The sequence below is a fragment of the Pectinophora gossypiella genome, chromosome 5 (assembly GCF_024362695.1).
Source record: "Pectinophora gossypiella chromosome 5, ilPecGoss1.1, whole genome shotgun sequence".
Taxonomy (NCBI): Eukaryota; Metazoa; Arthropoda; class Insecta; order Lepidoptera; family Gelechiidae; genus Pectinophora; species Pectinophora gossypiella.
Genome location: NC_065408.1, coordinates 8,718,396 through 8,733,689, shown reverse-complemented (window position 1 = coordinate 8,733,689; position 15,294 = coordinate 8,718,396). Strand labels below are relative to the sequence as shown.

The 15,294-nt window shown below is 35.2% G+C and overlaps 1 protein-coding gene across 2 annotated transcripts; it reads left to right on the top strand.

Annotated features, from left to right (window-relative positions):
* The first annotated feature begins 2,898 nt into the window (after nucleotides 1-2,898).
* LOC126366777 (larval cuticle protein LCP-22-like) lies at nucleotides 2,899-7,264 on the top strand. 2 transcript variants are annotated; one of them, XM_050010023.1, is made up of 4 exons: nucleotides 2,899-3,118; nucleotides 5,359-5,621; nucleotides 5,887-6,058; nucleotides 7,048-7,264. In XM_050010023.1, exons 1-4 carry the CDS (start codon nucleotides 3,089-3,091, stop codon nucleotides 7,132-7,134), a joined length of 552 nt encoding a protein of 183 aa, XP_049865980.1. In that variant the 5' UTR covers nucleotides 2,899-3,088; the 3' UTR covers nucleotides 7,135-7,264. The 2 variants fall into 2 exon arrangements, with proteins under 2 accessions (XP_049865980.1, XP_049865981.1); XM_050010024.1 differs by lacking the exon at nucleotides 2,899-3,118 and adding an exon at nucleotides 5,029-5,149.
* Nucleotides 7,265-15,294: the final 8,030 nt, after the last annotated feature.

The following is a 15,294-nucleotide window of genomic DNA, read 5'->3' as shown; positions in this document are numbered from 1 at the left end:
ACCAGCTTCATCAACGCTGGTGTCAGGGTTATGATTGAGCCGCCAAAGGCCCCTAACATGGCTCATGTAACGATAAACTATAAAATAATAAAGTATTAATTTGAGACTAATTAAAACGTAGATATTGGGAAATAGTGTATAAAAGACAACATTAAATAAACAAAGAAATTATTTAGTGATCTTACAAGAAATATTTACCTCATCATATTTAAAATAAATAAAAAAACTAGGTACCCACTATTGGCTTCGTCAAAAATGTAATTTTTAACAAAAAGTACATTATTTTAGTTATTAAAAGAAGATACTAGAACACTTGTCTCCGGTCATTGACATGCCATGAACAGCTATTTACGTATTGAATAAATGCATTATAATGAAAAGAAACTAAATAAACATACACAATTAGATAGCATTCATTAAGCACATTCAGAATCGGTCACTGACCATCTAGAAAAAAGCTCGACTCAGATTGACTTTGTAAAAAACTACTAATAGAAATATAGAAAATAATAATCAAGCTAATACACGTGTTGTGAAAAATATCTTGTGTTTTTTGATTACTATTGGCGTGTATATACGATGGTAATATGAATTACTTAATTATAAAATCAGACAAAAGTAACATTGGTACAAAAACGTGTCTCTGTTTCTCTGAGAATTGCTTAGCAGCTTTTTATTTACAGTCACATTCTGTCAAACACTAACTGAAGCTCATCCAAAACTTTCCTTCGGCAGTTTTCATAATTGTGGAGAGTTCAGTGTTTTAGAAAGAGAGAAAGTAAGACAGAGTCCTTTAGCTGTTTACACCTTAAGTACGTCAGCTTATCGCACAAGTACAAAGCGTAGCCGTGGATGTGGAACAGAGGGAGATCGCTGCCCTCCCAAATTAAATACAAAGCGAAGATCCATAGTTCACTCGCTTTGCGTTGCGTTGTAATACACTGCAATCTCCAATCTCTGGGGCTTCAGGTCAATAGTAACCCTAACCAGGGTTACTGACGTCCGTCATTGATCTTACACCTAACATGATCGAAGGTATAGAGTCCAATCTCCAATATCAAGTGTAGTAATAGTAACTATGTCGTCAAGGTTGTTAGATCAATAAACGACCTAATCAACCACAGAGCACACAAGGGATGAATGAAGAGCAGGTTGTCTGTTCTCCTGAATAGGGGTGATTAATATTCGTGATTGATATTTTTCTGTCTGTTTGTGTCGGTTTTATAGTAGAGCCAATGACATTACTTATACCTATAACGGCTTCCGTGGTCCAGTGGTTGAGCGTTGGGCTCACGATCCGGAGGTCCAGGGTTCGAATCCCGGTGGGGACCAATCACAAAAATCACTTTGTGATCCCTAGTTTAGTTATGACATTACAGGCTGATCACCTGATTGTCCGAAAGTAAGACGATCCGTGATTCGGAAGGCACGTTAAGCCGTTGGTCCCGGTTACTATTTACTGATGTAAGTAAGTAGTCGTCACATGAGCCATGTCAGGGGCCTTTGGCGGCTCAATAGTAAACCTGACACCAGGGTTGATGAGGTTGGTAATCCACCTCACAACCCACATGATAGAAGAAGAAGACTTATACCTATAATGGTAAACACAACGATTTCTTGGTTGCTATAAGTATGAGGAAATTTTAAAATACAGATATAATATGTCTGCATTACAGTATACATATAAAAAAGTGATAATTTCTATTTGATAACATTTAACAAATGTCAGTGCCAATCAATGGTATATTTGGTGTCAATCAGTATTAATGTGCCTGTATTGTACTCGTCGGATTTCTGTTCATATCTCAATTACTCAGTGCATATTTTTTTGCCGTTTTAATATATTTTACGATTAAGTATATTTATTGTTTTATTGGCAAGCAGATAGGTATTCCAGTGGTGGTGGCGGATTGAATCCCATTAACAAGGTTAAGTTTCTCAAATCAAAAATCAAATCTAATAATAATATTTCAACGAACAGCCCAGAATACGAGTATATTAAATTCACTCTTAATGCTACTCAGGTGCGGTCAGAAATTAGATGGAAGGCCGTCAAATTTTTTTCGTTTCCGGTTCTCCCGTGCTTGAAGAGTATTGAACACCTACTAACATTAACACTAACCCTATACTAACACTAACCTAACCTAACCCAACAGTTTTCGCTACGTTAAGTCAAGCTGCTGGTCTTCTGGTGCGGCATGAAATCTTGATAAACTGTCAACTAGTTCGACACCTCTGCCAACCCGCAGTGGTGCCGCATGGCGGAGAATGCTGCCAGTCTATATGACGAACCGATATTTAGGTATCACAATATATTTGTGTCTACATTACACTATACATATGTATAAAAAGTGATAATTTCGATTTGATAACATTTAACAAATGTAAAATTTGGTGTCAATTAGTATTAATGTATATTGTTTTTTTTCACCGGCGATAGAATTTGACTAAAACTTAAATAGGTCTCGTGAAATCAATAAAGTTCTAGGTGCTATAGTTTTGCCAGGCCGTGGGGTGTCTCCCTGATGCTGACCACTATCCTCGACCCAAGAGAGAGAGAGAGAGAGTATTAATGTACTTTGAATTCTTGATAAATTGTCAACTCGTTCGACACCTCTGCCAACCCGCAGTAACATAACATCACACTTGTATCGCAGTCAGCAGCCGCCGCAGCACGGCGCGGTACGCAGAGGATTATTTTTACGCAACATGACATACAAAATTAGATTACATAATTATTAATTTTAAATGAACAAAAGAAACTACTCAATTCGGTCCCTATAATAGTTATGGAAAAGAGATGAGTATGAACGGGTGATCTGTAATAATTGTAATTCATTTGGATCATATTTCAATTACTATCACTATCAGCGTTATCATGTCTGTGAGGGACATATGGCACATATTGCACGACGCGAAGAGAATGGAATAATACATATAAGTAAATCATTAGAAATTGAGCGTTATTTTTGTACTGTACACAAAGTAATATTGTATTCTAATAATTCATAATAAAAAAAATAGTGACACGATAATTTACGTCGGAACTCGCAAGACTTTTCAGCTTTTATAAAATCTTCTTTAAAAAATGATAGCAAGTCTCTTTTCAGTACAATGGGTAAGTGATTGTTGTGTGAAAATATTACAATAAGGTCATAGGTGTGTGTGTGTACATAGTGTGGTAAAATAATTTCACTTGTAGGATTATTAGATAGTACAAATAATAATAGTACAAGGTATATTAACCTAACCTCCCTTTAAGCTTCAAGATTTTTGCATTAGAAAGACTTAAATCCAGTATTAACCTTTTCAAGACCTAATAGATTTATTGATAATAAATATTAATATGAACTTGCAATATTCAAATCAAAGGAGTAATTATAAAGTTTAATACATTCTTTCTCTGAAGCTTCGACTTACAAGGCTTTGTTTGCAACACACTATATTTGACAAGGATGAATAGCCTACACGGCCAAGTTATTAAAATATAGACATCAATTAAAACTTAAAAGAAACACCAGAAACCAGGCAGGTAGAATTATAGGTATTGGCCAAGTCGTCTGTTTCGACTTAGTCAGTTTTCATATTCCGCTGACAAAATTGTTCAGGTTTGATTTTATTACTATAGTAACATTATTATACATCAATGGGTTTCATGCTACTGATGGTTTTAATCTCTTAAGTCTCCGTGGTCTAGTGGGTAGAGTGTCGGGCTCATGGTATGGAGGTTAGGGTTCGATTCCGAAATTGTAGAAATCACTTTGTACGACTGTTCTTTGTTTGGCTAGGACATTGCAGACTTGAATCACCTGATTGACCAGAAAAGTAAGATGTTTCTGTGCTTCGGATAGAACGTTAAGCCGTTGGTCGCAGGTAATTAGTCCAAACATCTCCACCAACACGCAGTGGAGCAGCGTGGTGGAGTGTGAGATTATGGAACACAACTCTTTCGGTAGATTGAGGGGAGGCCTGTGCCCAGCAGTGAGACGTATAAAGGCTATTTGTGTAATTAAGTTTATGAATTTACATCAGAAAGTTAACCCATCCAAAAAAAAAAGCTGGTTCAAAGCATGAAATACTTACTCACAAAAATATCAATTTTGCACATCGTCAATATAATCATCGGCATTATTAGTCCACTACTGAACATAGGAATTGTAAAATTACAATATTAATAAGTATCCTGCTGATTTCAGATTGATTTAAATACGATATTAATGCATTCGCGAGCTTCCTCACGGCGCTATGAAATTCGCACGAAATTGAAACAAGTGACGAGTTGAGTATAGTCTATGAAATTTAGGGCGTTGTCAAAAATGGTCAAACGTCGAACTTTTTGTCCCATCTGGTCTAATACTGGCAACCTCACCTTGAACCTTAAAACCGCACATCGATGATCCTAATAATATTATTTTATTTTTATTTATTTATCCAATCGTGCTGTGAAGAAGGTCCCTAAGATTACATTTTATAGAAGCCAGTTCAAACTTTTAAAGACATAATTGGTAATTTATTTTGATGGCAATATAATTATACAAGTTTATTTTTCTGGATATAACCAGATTGTCGAATAAAAAATATACGGGTTCATTGCTATTTGGATTATAAATTCTATCTACTTATAGACAAAATTAAGTTTAAATTATTATACGATGATACTTACTTTATATAAAGGGCCTGTAGGTATTGCCTCTTTAAAGTCCATTTTTGTTTTAGATTCTAAATTTTTCTAATCGATAAAAATATATTAATTTAAAAAGTTGGGCGTATATATAAACTTGTTAAATTGACATTATTAAATCACTTAATAAGCGCTAAAATAATAATAAAAAGTACAAATTCTTAGTGAGTTTTCACTCAGAAATATAATATTTATATATCTATTACTAATTATATTCATTAATGCATCTGCTTTAGATATGTGATATTGTTAATATCATCCATACTTATTATGACTAATAGGTATCGGATGGCTCTAGTGTTATTTGAAGAATAATTTCTTGGCCAGTGCCAAATTATTTAAATGTTATTGCAGTTCGCGGCAAAGTGGGTGGAACCAGTGATTTGTATAAATAAGCTTGCGCGGACTTTTTATCCGCATTCTAACTAGATCATCCAAGCTAGCCTAGTCTTAACCATGAAATTCGCCGTAAGTAAAATTGTTAGCGGATATTAACACTGATAAAACAAAATACAGCAAGAACAAAATTTTCAAAAATATAAAATGTATTCAAAATCTTTTTAAATATATTCTGGCGTTTACCTAGCTTAAAATTATGAACTAAACTGTTGATAATCAAAGTCATAAATCATCTCACGATAAGTGTAAATACTTACATTTTACTCTTCCGTGTTCAGGTTGTAGTCTTAGCTTGCGTTGTGGCTGCGGCCAGCGCCCAATTCAACCGCGCCAGCGCCTTCTCTAGCTTCGGCAGCTTCCCCAAACCGCAGCAGCCGTTCAGATCGCAGCCGGTCAGGCCTGCCGTGTACAAGCCCGCCCCGGCCGTGGTCGTGAGCCAGCCCGCCCCAGTACCCGTCACCAGGTACAACGGTGATGCCCGCTCCACCAACATCGTCAAGTACGGAAACGAAGTCAACCCTGATGGCAGCTACTCCTACTTGTAAGTTCATAATTTTACTTGATATTTCTGTCTGCTGTAGAAATGCAATATAAACTAAAAATTTCTTCATCGATTTTTCAAGACGTTATTAACATCTTTTTTACCCAAATAATGACGCTGGAGTTCGTTGGAAAGCACCTCTTTCATAGTGTGACCAAAACTATTACTAAGATGTCTTATGAACAAAACAAGTAACATCAGATCGAACGCACGAAGTTACAAATATTTACGATGTTAAGTAATGTAATTACATTTTATTAAACAGCTACGAGACTGACAACGGTATCGCTGCGCAAGAGCAAGGCACACCCCGCAACTTCGGCGGCAACCCCCCCGTGATCCCTGATGTAGCGCAGGGCTCCTTCTCCTGGACCTCGCCCGAGGGTGTCCCCGTCGCCATCACCTACGTCGCTGACGAGAACGGTTACCAACCCCAGGTATGGAAAAAAAATCTTTATATCTTTCGCATATATAATGGACCCGGCTTGACAACAATGACGGGTTCCATTTCCAAATTAAGTATCGTTTGCAATTTTCCTGTAAACTTGTTTGTGGTCAGTTAGATACGTTATTTCTAGGCTTACGGCAGAATTCCTTAGAACTTAGTATTAAAATAATTTACTTTAAAAACTTGACCCCTAAGCTATGCGGTAAGATCTAAACAACATACCTATGACGGGTAAACTAAATCTTCCTTGCTCTATAAAAAGTTGACCTCGAGAATGGAAATAAATCTTGCTTGCTACATAGCAATAGAATAGTTTTTGATTCAAACGTCTATTGGCCATTCCCGGAAATGTCTTCGATGCATACATTTGTCCCCAAGTTCAAAGGTTTACAATCTCACTCACATATTTTAGCAATGAAAAGCGATAATTATGTTAATTTCCTGTCAGAAAAGCGTAAAGATCACCATAAAAAGCGAATCTGATTTGGGATAATGTATTTAACGAATGATGTCACGTAACGGAATCAGAACTGTATACATATAATTTTATTATATATTATGTAAAAGCTATAAATTTGCAACTTGAAACGCGAAACCAAAATGTCATCACACTGTGCTATTATTAGTAATTGCCAAACAGTGTATTATTACAATGATTGCTCGCATTTTGATATAAATTTCAATAAAATGTAGCAACTTTTGGCTGAAATATGTCATTCATGTAAAATAATGTGTAAAACGCGGTAGGTAACTCTTGTCATAGGTGATTCATGGAAAATCAGTACATTCAAGGAATTAAAATAAAAGTAAAACAGGCGTGTAGATTTTGTTATTATCTTTTTGTCTTTGTCGACTTAAATCTTAAAATCTAGCTGCTCAAAATGCTACAGAAATAAGAATAAGTGCCCAAAAGATATTTAAAATTAGAATACCGACGTGTATGACATAATGTATTAACATAATGTGCTTTTGTTTCAGGGCGCCGCCATCCCCACCCCTCCCCCCGTGCCCGCACAGATCGCCCGCGCACTCGATTACATCGCTCGCAACGCCCCCAGACAATAAACTAAGAAACTCCCTTACAAAAAATCTCACTTAGTATTATATAAGTACTTCAAATTCCATGAAAATACCGAACGAAAATACTCCAAAATTGTGATCTTTTAGGACTACGTAAATATGTGAAAATATGTAAATAAAGCTGAATTTTGAAATATATTTTTTTCTATTCTTTCCTTCGTTGGCTGATCGATAAGACATTCATTCTAAATTTAAATTTATCTCTTAGAGTCAGAACATTGACCCATGACATAAAATTATATGGTAGTAGACCTTTACCCGACCAAGCCGCTCCATTGTAGGTTGTGAAGAATTATTTGACAACACTAAAAATATGCTGAGTGTATGTATGAATAGTGGAAATCTATGTATATACTTACATAAAAATTAGACCAACGATTTAATTAATTGAAAGCATTCGAAAACCACGTAATAAATTCAAATATGTAAATTATTTGTAATAGATCTGACAAAATGTGATATGTTTAGATGAGCAAAAAATATGTAAAATATTATTATATTTATATTCACACAATCGTTTGACATGTATGGAAATCTCCAACTCGAAAAAGTTTTTCGGTATTCAAGGTAATCAAGGCCTTTAAATAATTCAAAGAAACATAAACGCGTTTCTTCCCGGCCATGACATTAAACCTGAGAGAGATTGAGTCATTTCTAAGATGATCCATCATTACAGGTGATCTGCCCAAGCCCCTATGGTTGGCCACTACTATCAGGTACATCGTATGACATTATGCGCTTCATATGTATTCATTAGGGAACAGAGGCAGTATTTGAGTTTGCGTGCTCCATTTTAAACCACATCGCTGCTTAAGACCAGGCTGGATCGAGGTCAAACGCACTTTAATAAAAGAAAGATTGTCTCCTGACAATGTATAACTATGTCTATCCCATTAGGTTAAAGTATGCGTGTAGAAAAAGTTATATATACATGTAGAGAAAGAAGACACGCCTAATATGAGCCTGTTCTTCCTAGATTTCCCTAGCCTAGTGCCAGAGTTCCTATTATAGTTATACCATACTAATTATTGTTTAAAGATCTTCCGTCAGAAGGAAATGTATAGAACTTCATGTATGTTTTCTTTTTCACCAAACGCCTGTAAATTTACTCTGAGAATCAATTCACACAATCCCAACTCTTGCTTTGCGATAAACAAACTACAGGCAACGCGTAGTGGAAAACACTCATGGAAAATGTATATAATTAAAAACGTAATAGTAGCACAGATTCAATAAAACATTAATTACCTCGATGAAGATTGGATGAAGGATTAACAACTCTATTTATTGAAAGTCGTTTGAATTGCATTCAATTTCAAACTCATTCGCATGCCCCGGAACAATATGTCGACTAATCAATGGCATTACTTATATAAGTAAAATAGAACAAAATTTAAGGTGATGAGCTGATTCACACCAAGTATATTATTAGAAAAATGAAATAAAAACGTCATTACAAAACGTCGGGCAAGTGCAAATCCGACTAGCGCCGACTAACCGAGGGTTCCGAAACTTTAACTTTGCCGTTGTGAAACTACTGTCTCCATACATCGACATTGGTCGCGAGTAGTTTATCAACTGGAAATTAGTTTTGTAATCGTAAAAACGTATATTTTTTGTGATAGAACAAAAAAATTACGATTTTTGGATTTTTTCTTTACCTGTCCTGTAAGACCTTTTTTCTTGCCATTTTTTTATGATTCTTGGTGTATCTTCTCCACAGGCTTTGATTGCAATTTGAAATATATGAAACATGTACTCAATTATTATGAAAAAAGGTTAAAAATGCTAAACCCTATAAAAAGCAAAAAATAACCTGTCCCACATATGCTTGCAAGCAAACTGAGCGTGTAACATTCCTATCACACTTAACAAACGACCTGATGACCTTGAAGACCTGAACCGATTTCCACCAAACATAGCTAAGGACACTCTCGACTGATATACCTTTCAAACAAAAAAAACCGCACTAAAATCAGATCATCTCTTTCGGAGCTACGATGCCACAGACACATTTACACAGACACGTCACACTTATAACACGTCGTTTTTGCGTCGGGGGTTAAAAATCTTGAAGCATATTTTTTTACGTCATTGATATTATTTAGATTCAGATTTTAATTCGTTAAGTTATTTACTAACTATGGATGTAAAAAAAACGAATTAAAAGTTTTTTTTAATTTAATTTTAACTTGATATCTCCATGTATTCACGAGAAAAAGACGGAAAACAAAGTGATTCTGTCAGGTTTCGGTTTTACCATTTGAAGTTTGGAACCCTAAAAACAAGAATGTTGACAGGAATTTGTGAAATTATAATTTTGAGCATAATTATAATTATTGTTATTACGATTGCAAAATTTAAATTCGTTTCCATCAAATGCCACTTTAAGTAACAATTAAATTTTATAACGTCATAAATTCATAATTTGATAAATGTTATCTTGAGATTCTAGTTATATAATTTATGGCGCTATAAATTAAATACAAAGCATTCTTTTTTAATATAATATATACCTACATGATATTCAAAATTGCTATTAGTTAGCTTCATTTTATGCAAACGTAATTATAATATTTTCGCAATAAAGTCTAGTTATAAGAGCGTTTAGTAAGAAAATTATTAAATGTCAAAAAATATTTATATTGGTTATTTATGTTTCGTTCTGTCAGACAGGCAGTCGTTTCTGTAAAAAACTGGGCCTGTCAAATCTTCAGGCTGGTTAAGAGAACCCTGTGAAAAACGGGATAATGCTAGGGGATGATGATTTATATTCCGTTCGAATAATGGAATCTGTACACAATTTATTAGTTTTTGGAAATATAACGAGGCTACGAGTTCTATAAGGACAATGACCCTGCTTAAGTAAGTAACGTAAGTGCGATTAAATGAAACGATTGTTTTTGAAGCGTACTTACATTCTACCTACGATCATGATTGGAAATACCCGTAAAAGGTTTATAAAATTTAAATTTCATTTGAACGATCATTTGGGTGCTAATGGAACAATAAATCGATGAGAGACGGATCGTGTGTTGTGTCCTTGGATTTTATAGGTGTCGCTTGGGTTCACGGAGCTGTACCCACGCGTGGTCCATCTGATTACGCAACCTTATAGTAATTTGAAGACTGGTTTGGGAAGATTGATATCCACAACGACCTTTTCTATCCTCAGCTAAAACTATTTTGGTGTTCATGCTATTTGTTATCTAATGCCTACTTGATTGTCTTTTGATTGTGGAGATAGTTGATTGTTTTGATTACTATTATATCTTTTAGTTTAGTATTTTTAGTGTGATAACCCCTTACTATGCAAGTCATCAAATCCATTTAAGGATGAAAAACAGAAGTGATTGAGCTCTGCTTTCTCGTTAGGGTTGCTTGTGCATTTTGTTATTTTAGCGAAAGTGTAACACAGGCCGTTTCATTACAAAACAAAGACAATACCTAATTTTAATATATAAGTTAGTGGTGCTCATTCCTGTAAACACCATCTAATTTTATTTTAAGTTACTTATATCTGTTATTTTCTTATCCGCCGAAAAGGAATGGGACTGGTAATCGACAAGCATAAAATTTATGGAACACACGTCAATTTTAAGCACAAATCTAAAACAACCGTTTACATTAGCCAATAACCCGTCAGTATTATGTTGACAGCACACTTCAAGCGGTTTACAGTCCAGCGAGATACCTTTTTGGTTCCCGGGCGAACCTTTTCATTCATTTATTTACTCATTCTTCCTAAAATTAAGAGCTGTCAATCATCCGTCCCTTTTCTTTTCGGCGGATAAGAAAATGACAGGTATAACTTAAAGCAAAATTAGGAGGTGTCTGCAGGAATCGGGGCCAATATGAGTTTAGAATACGTGTCAATTTTTAATAACGTACATATAACAGTAACAGTAAAGCTATTACTCGTAGATTAGTACCTCAGGCGATTATGTTACTACAGTTTTTCAGGACTGATTATTTCATAAATGATTAGAGAAACTGAACTGAACCGGTCTGAAACTCCGGATCGGCGTCCGCGCCGCACCTATAGCACCCCACTTAGATCACACCTTCATAACATAATAATACGAGGAGTGTCGGGAAGTGTGGAAAATACCATGTTCATTGGCGGAAAATTAACCTTTATTTGTTATAAATGAACATCTTTTTTGACATTTGATAGTATTTAAAACAATTATTAGACATATTTGATCACGTAGAGTTCTTTTTCGCATAAAACATGCTATACAAATTAAATTATTATATTTATTATGTTTTATTGAAAAAACATAAAAATGGAAAATACAAAGAAAAATAAAAAAAAAAACAAAAAAAAAACCAGAAAATACCTTAACTAAACATTGTAGCAGGGATTCCTGCTTTGTAGCAGTTAAGTAATTATTTAAATATAAAAATAATTGAGTAAAGTTTAATATAAGTTTAGAGCAGGTTTACTTTTTGTCTTCAAAATCTTCAAGATTAGAAGAGAGACCGATATATAAAGTACGCTTATTCTTTTTTCACACACGTGACATTGGAACATTTCCGCAAAGATACTTAAGTAGTTTGTGAGATAAAAAATAAAATAAATAAACTTCTTTATATTTTAAACTAAAACGCGTTTCATTTCCGTTAAAATTAACTAAAATTAAATGCGTTAAGCTACCTACATCTACGGTCCCTGATATAAAACTTTTTTGCAAAAGACATCTAAATAATTTATAGGACCGGTAGATGTTATCCTTATTCAAGATTCTAAGCTCCTTTGTGCTCAACTTATATGGGCATTATTTTCATGGTGGCACAAGACAAGAGACGAATTCGAAATCATTTATATCATTCCTAGATATTTGAGTAATGATTCGGCCTTTCATTTATATGTACTTATAATTGTTTTCTCTCTGGGTTCGGTCCTTCATATCTGAGGATTGTTGGCAACCTCAGGGTTGCATCTGGAGTGGATGATTTACCTTCTACGGTTCCTGTCTATCTGTGCGTCTCTTACGACTGGTAGAATTTAATTGGATGATATAATTGAACATTAATGTAAAATTTCTTCGCGTTGCCGTGAGATTTATGAAGCAATAAGTCAAATAATAAATGAAGATGTGAAATTCCAAATATTGTTCCATTATTAGGGTGGTATTAATAAACGAATCTCAGCTGAGACTGCCCTCAAGATCATGCTCAAGCCTCTGTTTTTATATGAGAACTGTCACATTGACATGATCTTGAGGACAGTATCGAAGCTGAAATTAGTTTATTATTACCACCCTTAGACTTTCATGAATAATAAAACTATATAAGTAATTGTCTCGAAGACGTATAATATGTCCAATAATAAATAACGGAGTGATGTGACAGAGCTGCTCTTCACCTCTTGTCGTGAAGTTATGCGGTCCTGCGGGGCGTGACCTTAGCATTTGCGACGAACCACAACGATCCAAGCTCATACTTTACTAGTGCAGTTACTGTTGCCCCACCATGATGACTGCTCAGAGGTCAAACGGGACCTTACGGCTGACGCTTGACATTTATACCTTAATTCGATGACACAGGATTTGGCCTAAGTATTTGGCACAGATCAACATTGTTACTCTGTTTCATATCACAACACTCTTCAAGTTCGACAGGCTATAATTATAAATAAAGTGCCAATTAATTGATATTCATGACTTTAAATGCACAATCATTCATTTAATTCCACAAGAAGATGTATTATGTAAAGTTTATGTTGACTTTTATTATATTAATATGTAGGTATGCTATGTGACCCGAGGTTAAAATTACTTTTCTAACTTCAATTAGCATAAACATCAAAACCGGATATGAATCCAGTGATCTTTAGATTTTGCAAGAGCCTAACCCGTGGCTTTTGGCACGTGTCAATGTTTAGGTACTTTACAGCTTTCGGTTGGATGGATTTTTAAGTAGTTTGTGTCCAGTTAATACCTACAATAAGAATCTCCTGAGGCCGGACCTTGGCCATCGATAGTTACATTTGTATTCAATTTAATCTGCCGACGGCGACGGGATGCCGCTCAGATGCATCGAGACGACGCCACCGACTAACATTAAGCAAGTAGATACGTGTCAAAGGTCGAAAAGCATTTTGCCTATTAAATTACATGTTACAAATATATCATTTATTTCACGAACTCTTCATCTTGGGAGTGCTAGCGATATTATTGCGAGGATTGTGCCTCTGTCCTCTGTTCGAATGTAGGTAATGTTAATGTTAATGCCACACGATCACATAGCTGTGAGTAATCCCCCGATAGCAGTCACACCAAAATGTCAGGCTTCAGCTAAATATCATGCGTGGAGTGGTTCTAACAAACGGGCAACACATGGAGAGCATTATAATCATTACAACTAGGGAAGATTTTGAGGAGCAAAGATTATATTTGATTGAAAAAATGAGTTCTTCATGTAAAGATGGATTTATCGAGGTTAATAAGCAAGTTATGCGCGAAGGATTTGTTTTGTCTTTTATTACTTAATCAAAATTATGCACACCTAATGAGTAACGTCATATTGTTTTATATTTATCGCTAGATGCAGAATGACGAGTATAGAAGTGTATAAACTCACAGTACCCAGCGTGAACAGATCTCAATATTGACTTAATGTAAACCTTAATTTGTATCTTTGAACAAAAAAGGCTAATGGTACAATGAATCGTATTAATTGAAGATCTTCTTGTGCTTAATGATGAATTTATGGTACGAACTTGCGATCTGGTAGGTAGGTTGTAACTTTATATGGCTTTGTTTGTCTCTCGGTCGCGTCGGATTATGTTACATGGCCGTTTTGTGCTTATAAATTCGTTATGTTGGAAATTTATTACAAACGAGTAAATTATAATGGCATTAATACAGATAAAACCCAAATTATATAAAGATAGATTTTCAAAATTAAATATTTCTCAAAATTCTGTATAATTATTATTTAATTTACAACACGTGCCAAAAATCTAATAACAAGGACAGTCCTTGTTACAGAAACACCAGCACCTTATTATGTAGAACAATGTGATGTCTATGTTCAACAGTAGCTATGAGGCTGTATTAAAACTATTTACAATCGCCTTAGGAAATTAAAATGACTAAGAAATTAAACCATATACCTAGACGATAAGGCGTGCGAAAGTAGTGGCCTACGCCATAGAAGTGCAGACTTGATGAATGAGTCTGAGCCATCATAAGAGCGCTCGCACACTTTACAGCTGAGATTATTTCAGTTACAAAACTGTTTCTTTACAAACAGTGAGATGGTAACATTGTGGCGAGTTGGTGAGCTACAAGCTTCGCGCATGCGACTCGCGTCACGACACTGTGTGAAACCGCATACAAAGGTCCTTCTCTTCTAATCACCCATCTACTAATGAGATTAACCTCCTGCCTGGAATTCACATAGACGCCTAAAATAATTGCCTTTTGTGCACGAAACAATACCGCAATAGTTTTATTGTTTAAAATATGGACTAACCATTAACGTTAAACGAGGGTTTTAAGTTTAGTTGCATTTAATTTTATGATCAGGTGTTAAAATGATATGAGAACAATAAGCAATATTTTTAGTACATATAAGGACTGTGCTGTTGGCCTGTGCCTAATGATGGGCATAATACCGTTGTTATTATGGTCAAATGAAAAGGTATAGAACTACGTTCTACTTGGTAAATAGAGCGGACTGTAATTGAACACCGGGTCAGTAGAGCACCTTGAAATGAATGTCCAGCAGTAGACTTATGTTTGCCGATGATAACGATTAACATCATCATCATCATTATCATCCTGCTTATTACAGTTTAATTGATCTGATAAATTAATATTTTCCACGTACCATTATTCTTTGCCAACAAATTCGAACGACCTTTGTGGTCCAGTAGTTGAGCGTTGAACTCACAATCTGGAGGTCCTGGGTTCGATTCCCGGTGGGGGCATATCACAAAAATTACTTTGTGTTCCCTAGTTTGGTTAGGAAATTACAGGTTGATCATCTGATTCCGATGATGATGGTCCGAAAGTAAGATGATCCGTGTTTCGGAAGGCACGTTAAGCCGTGGGTCCCGGTTACTACTTACTGATGTAAGTAAGTAGTCGTTACATGAGCCATGTCAGGGACCTTTGGCGGCTCAATTGTAAC

Excerpts from the sequence above, each read along its gene's own strand:
- LOC126366777 (XM_050010023.1), top strand. The coding sequence starts at position 3,089 with ATGATAGCAAGTCTCTTTTCAGTACAATGG. Across the intron at positions 3,119-5,358 it reads GTCTCTTTTCAGTACAATGG|GTTGTAGTCTTAGCTTGCGT; the intron begins GTAAGTGATTGT and ends TTCCGTGTTCAG. Across the intron at positions 6,059-7,047 it reads AGAACGGTTACCAACCCCAG|GGCGCCGCCATCCCCACCCC; the intron begins GTATGGAAAAAA and ends CTTTTGTTTCAG.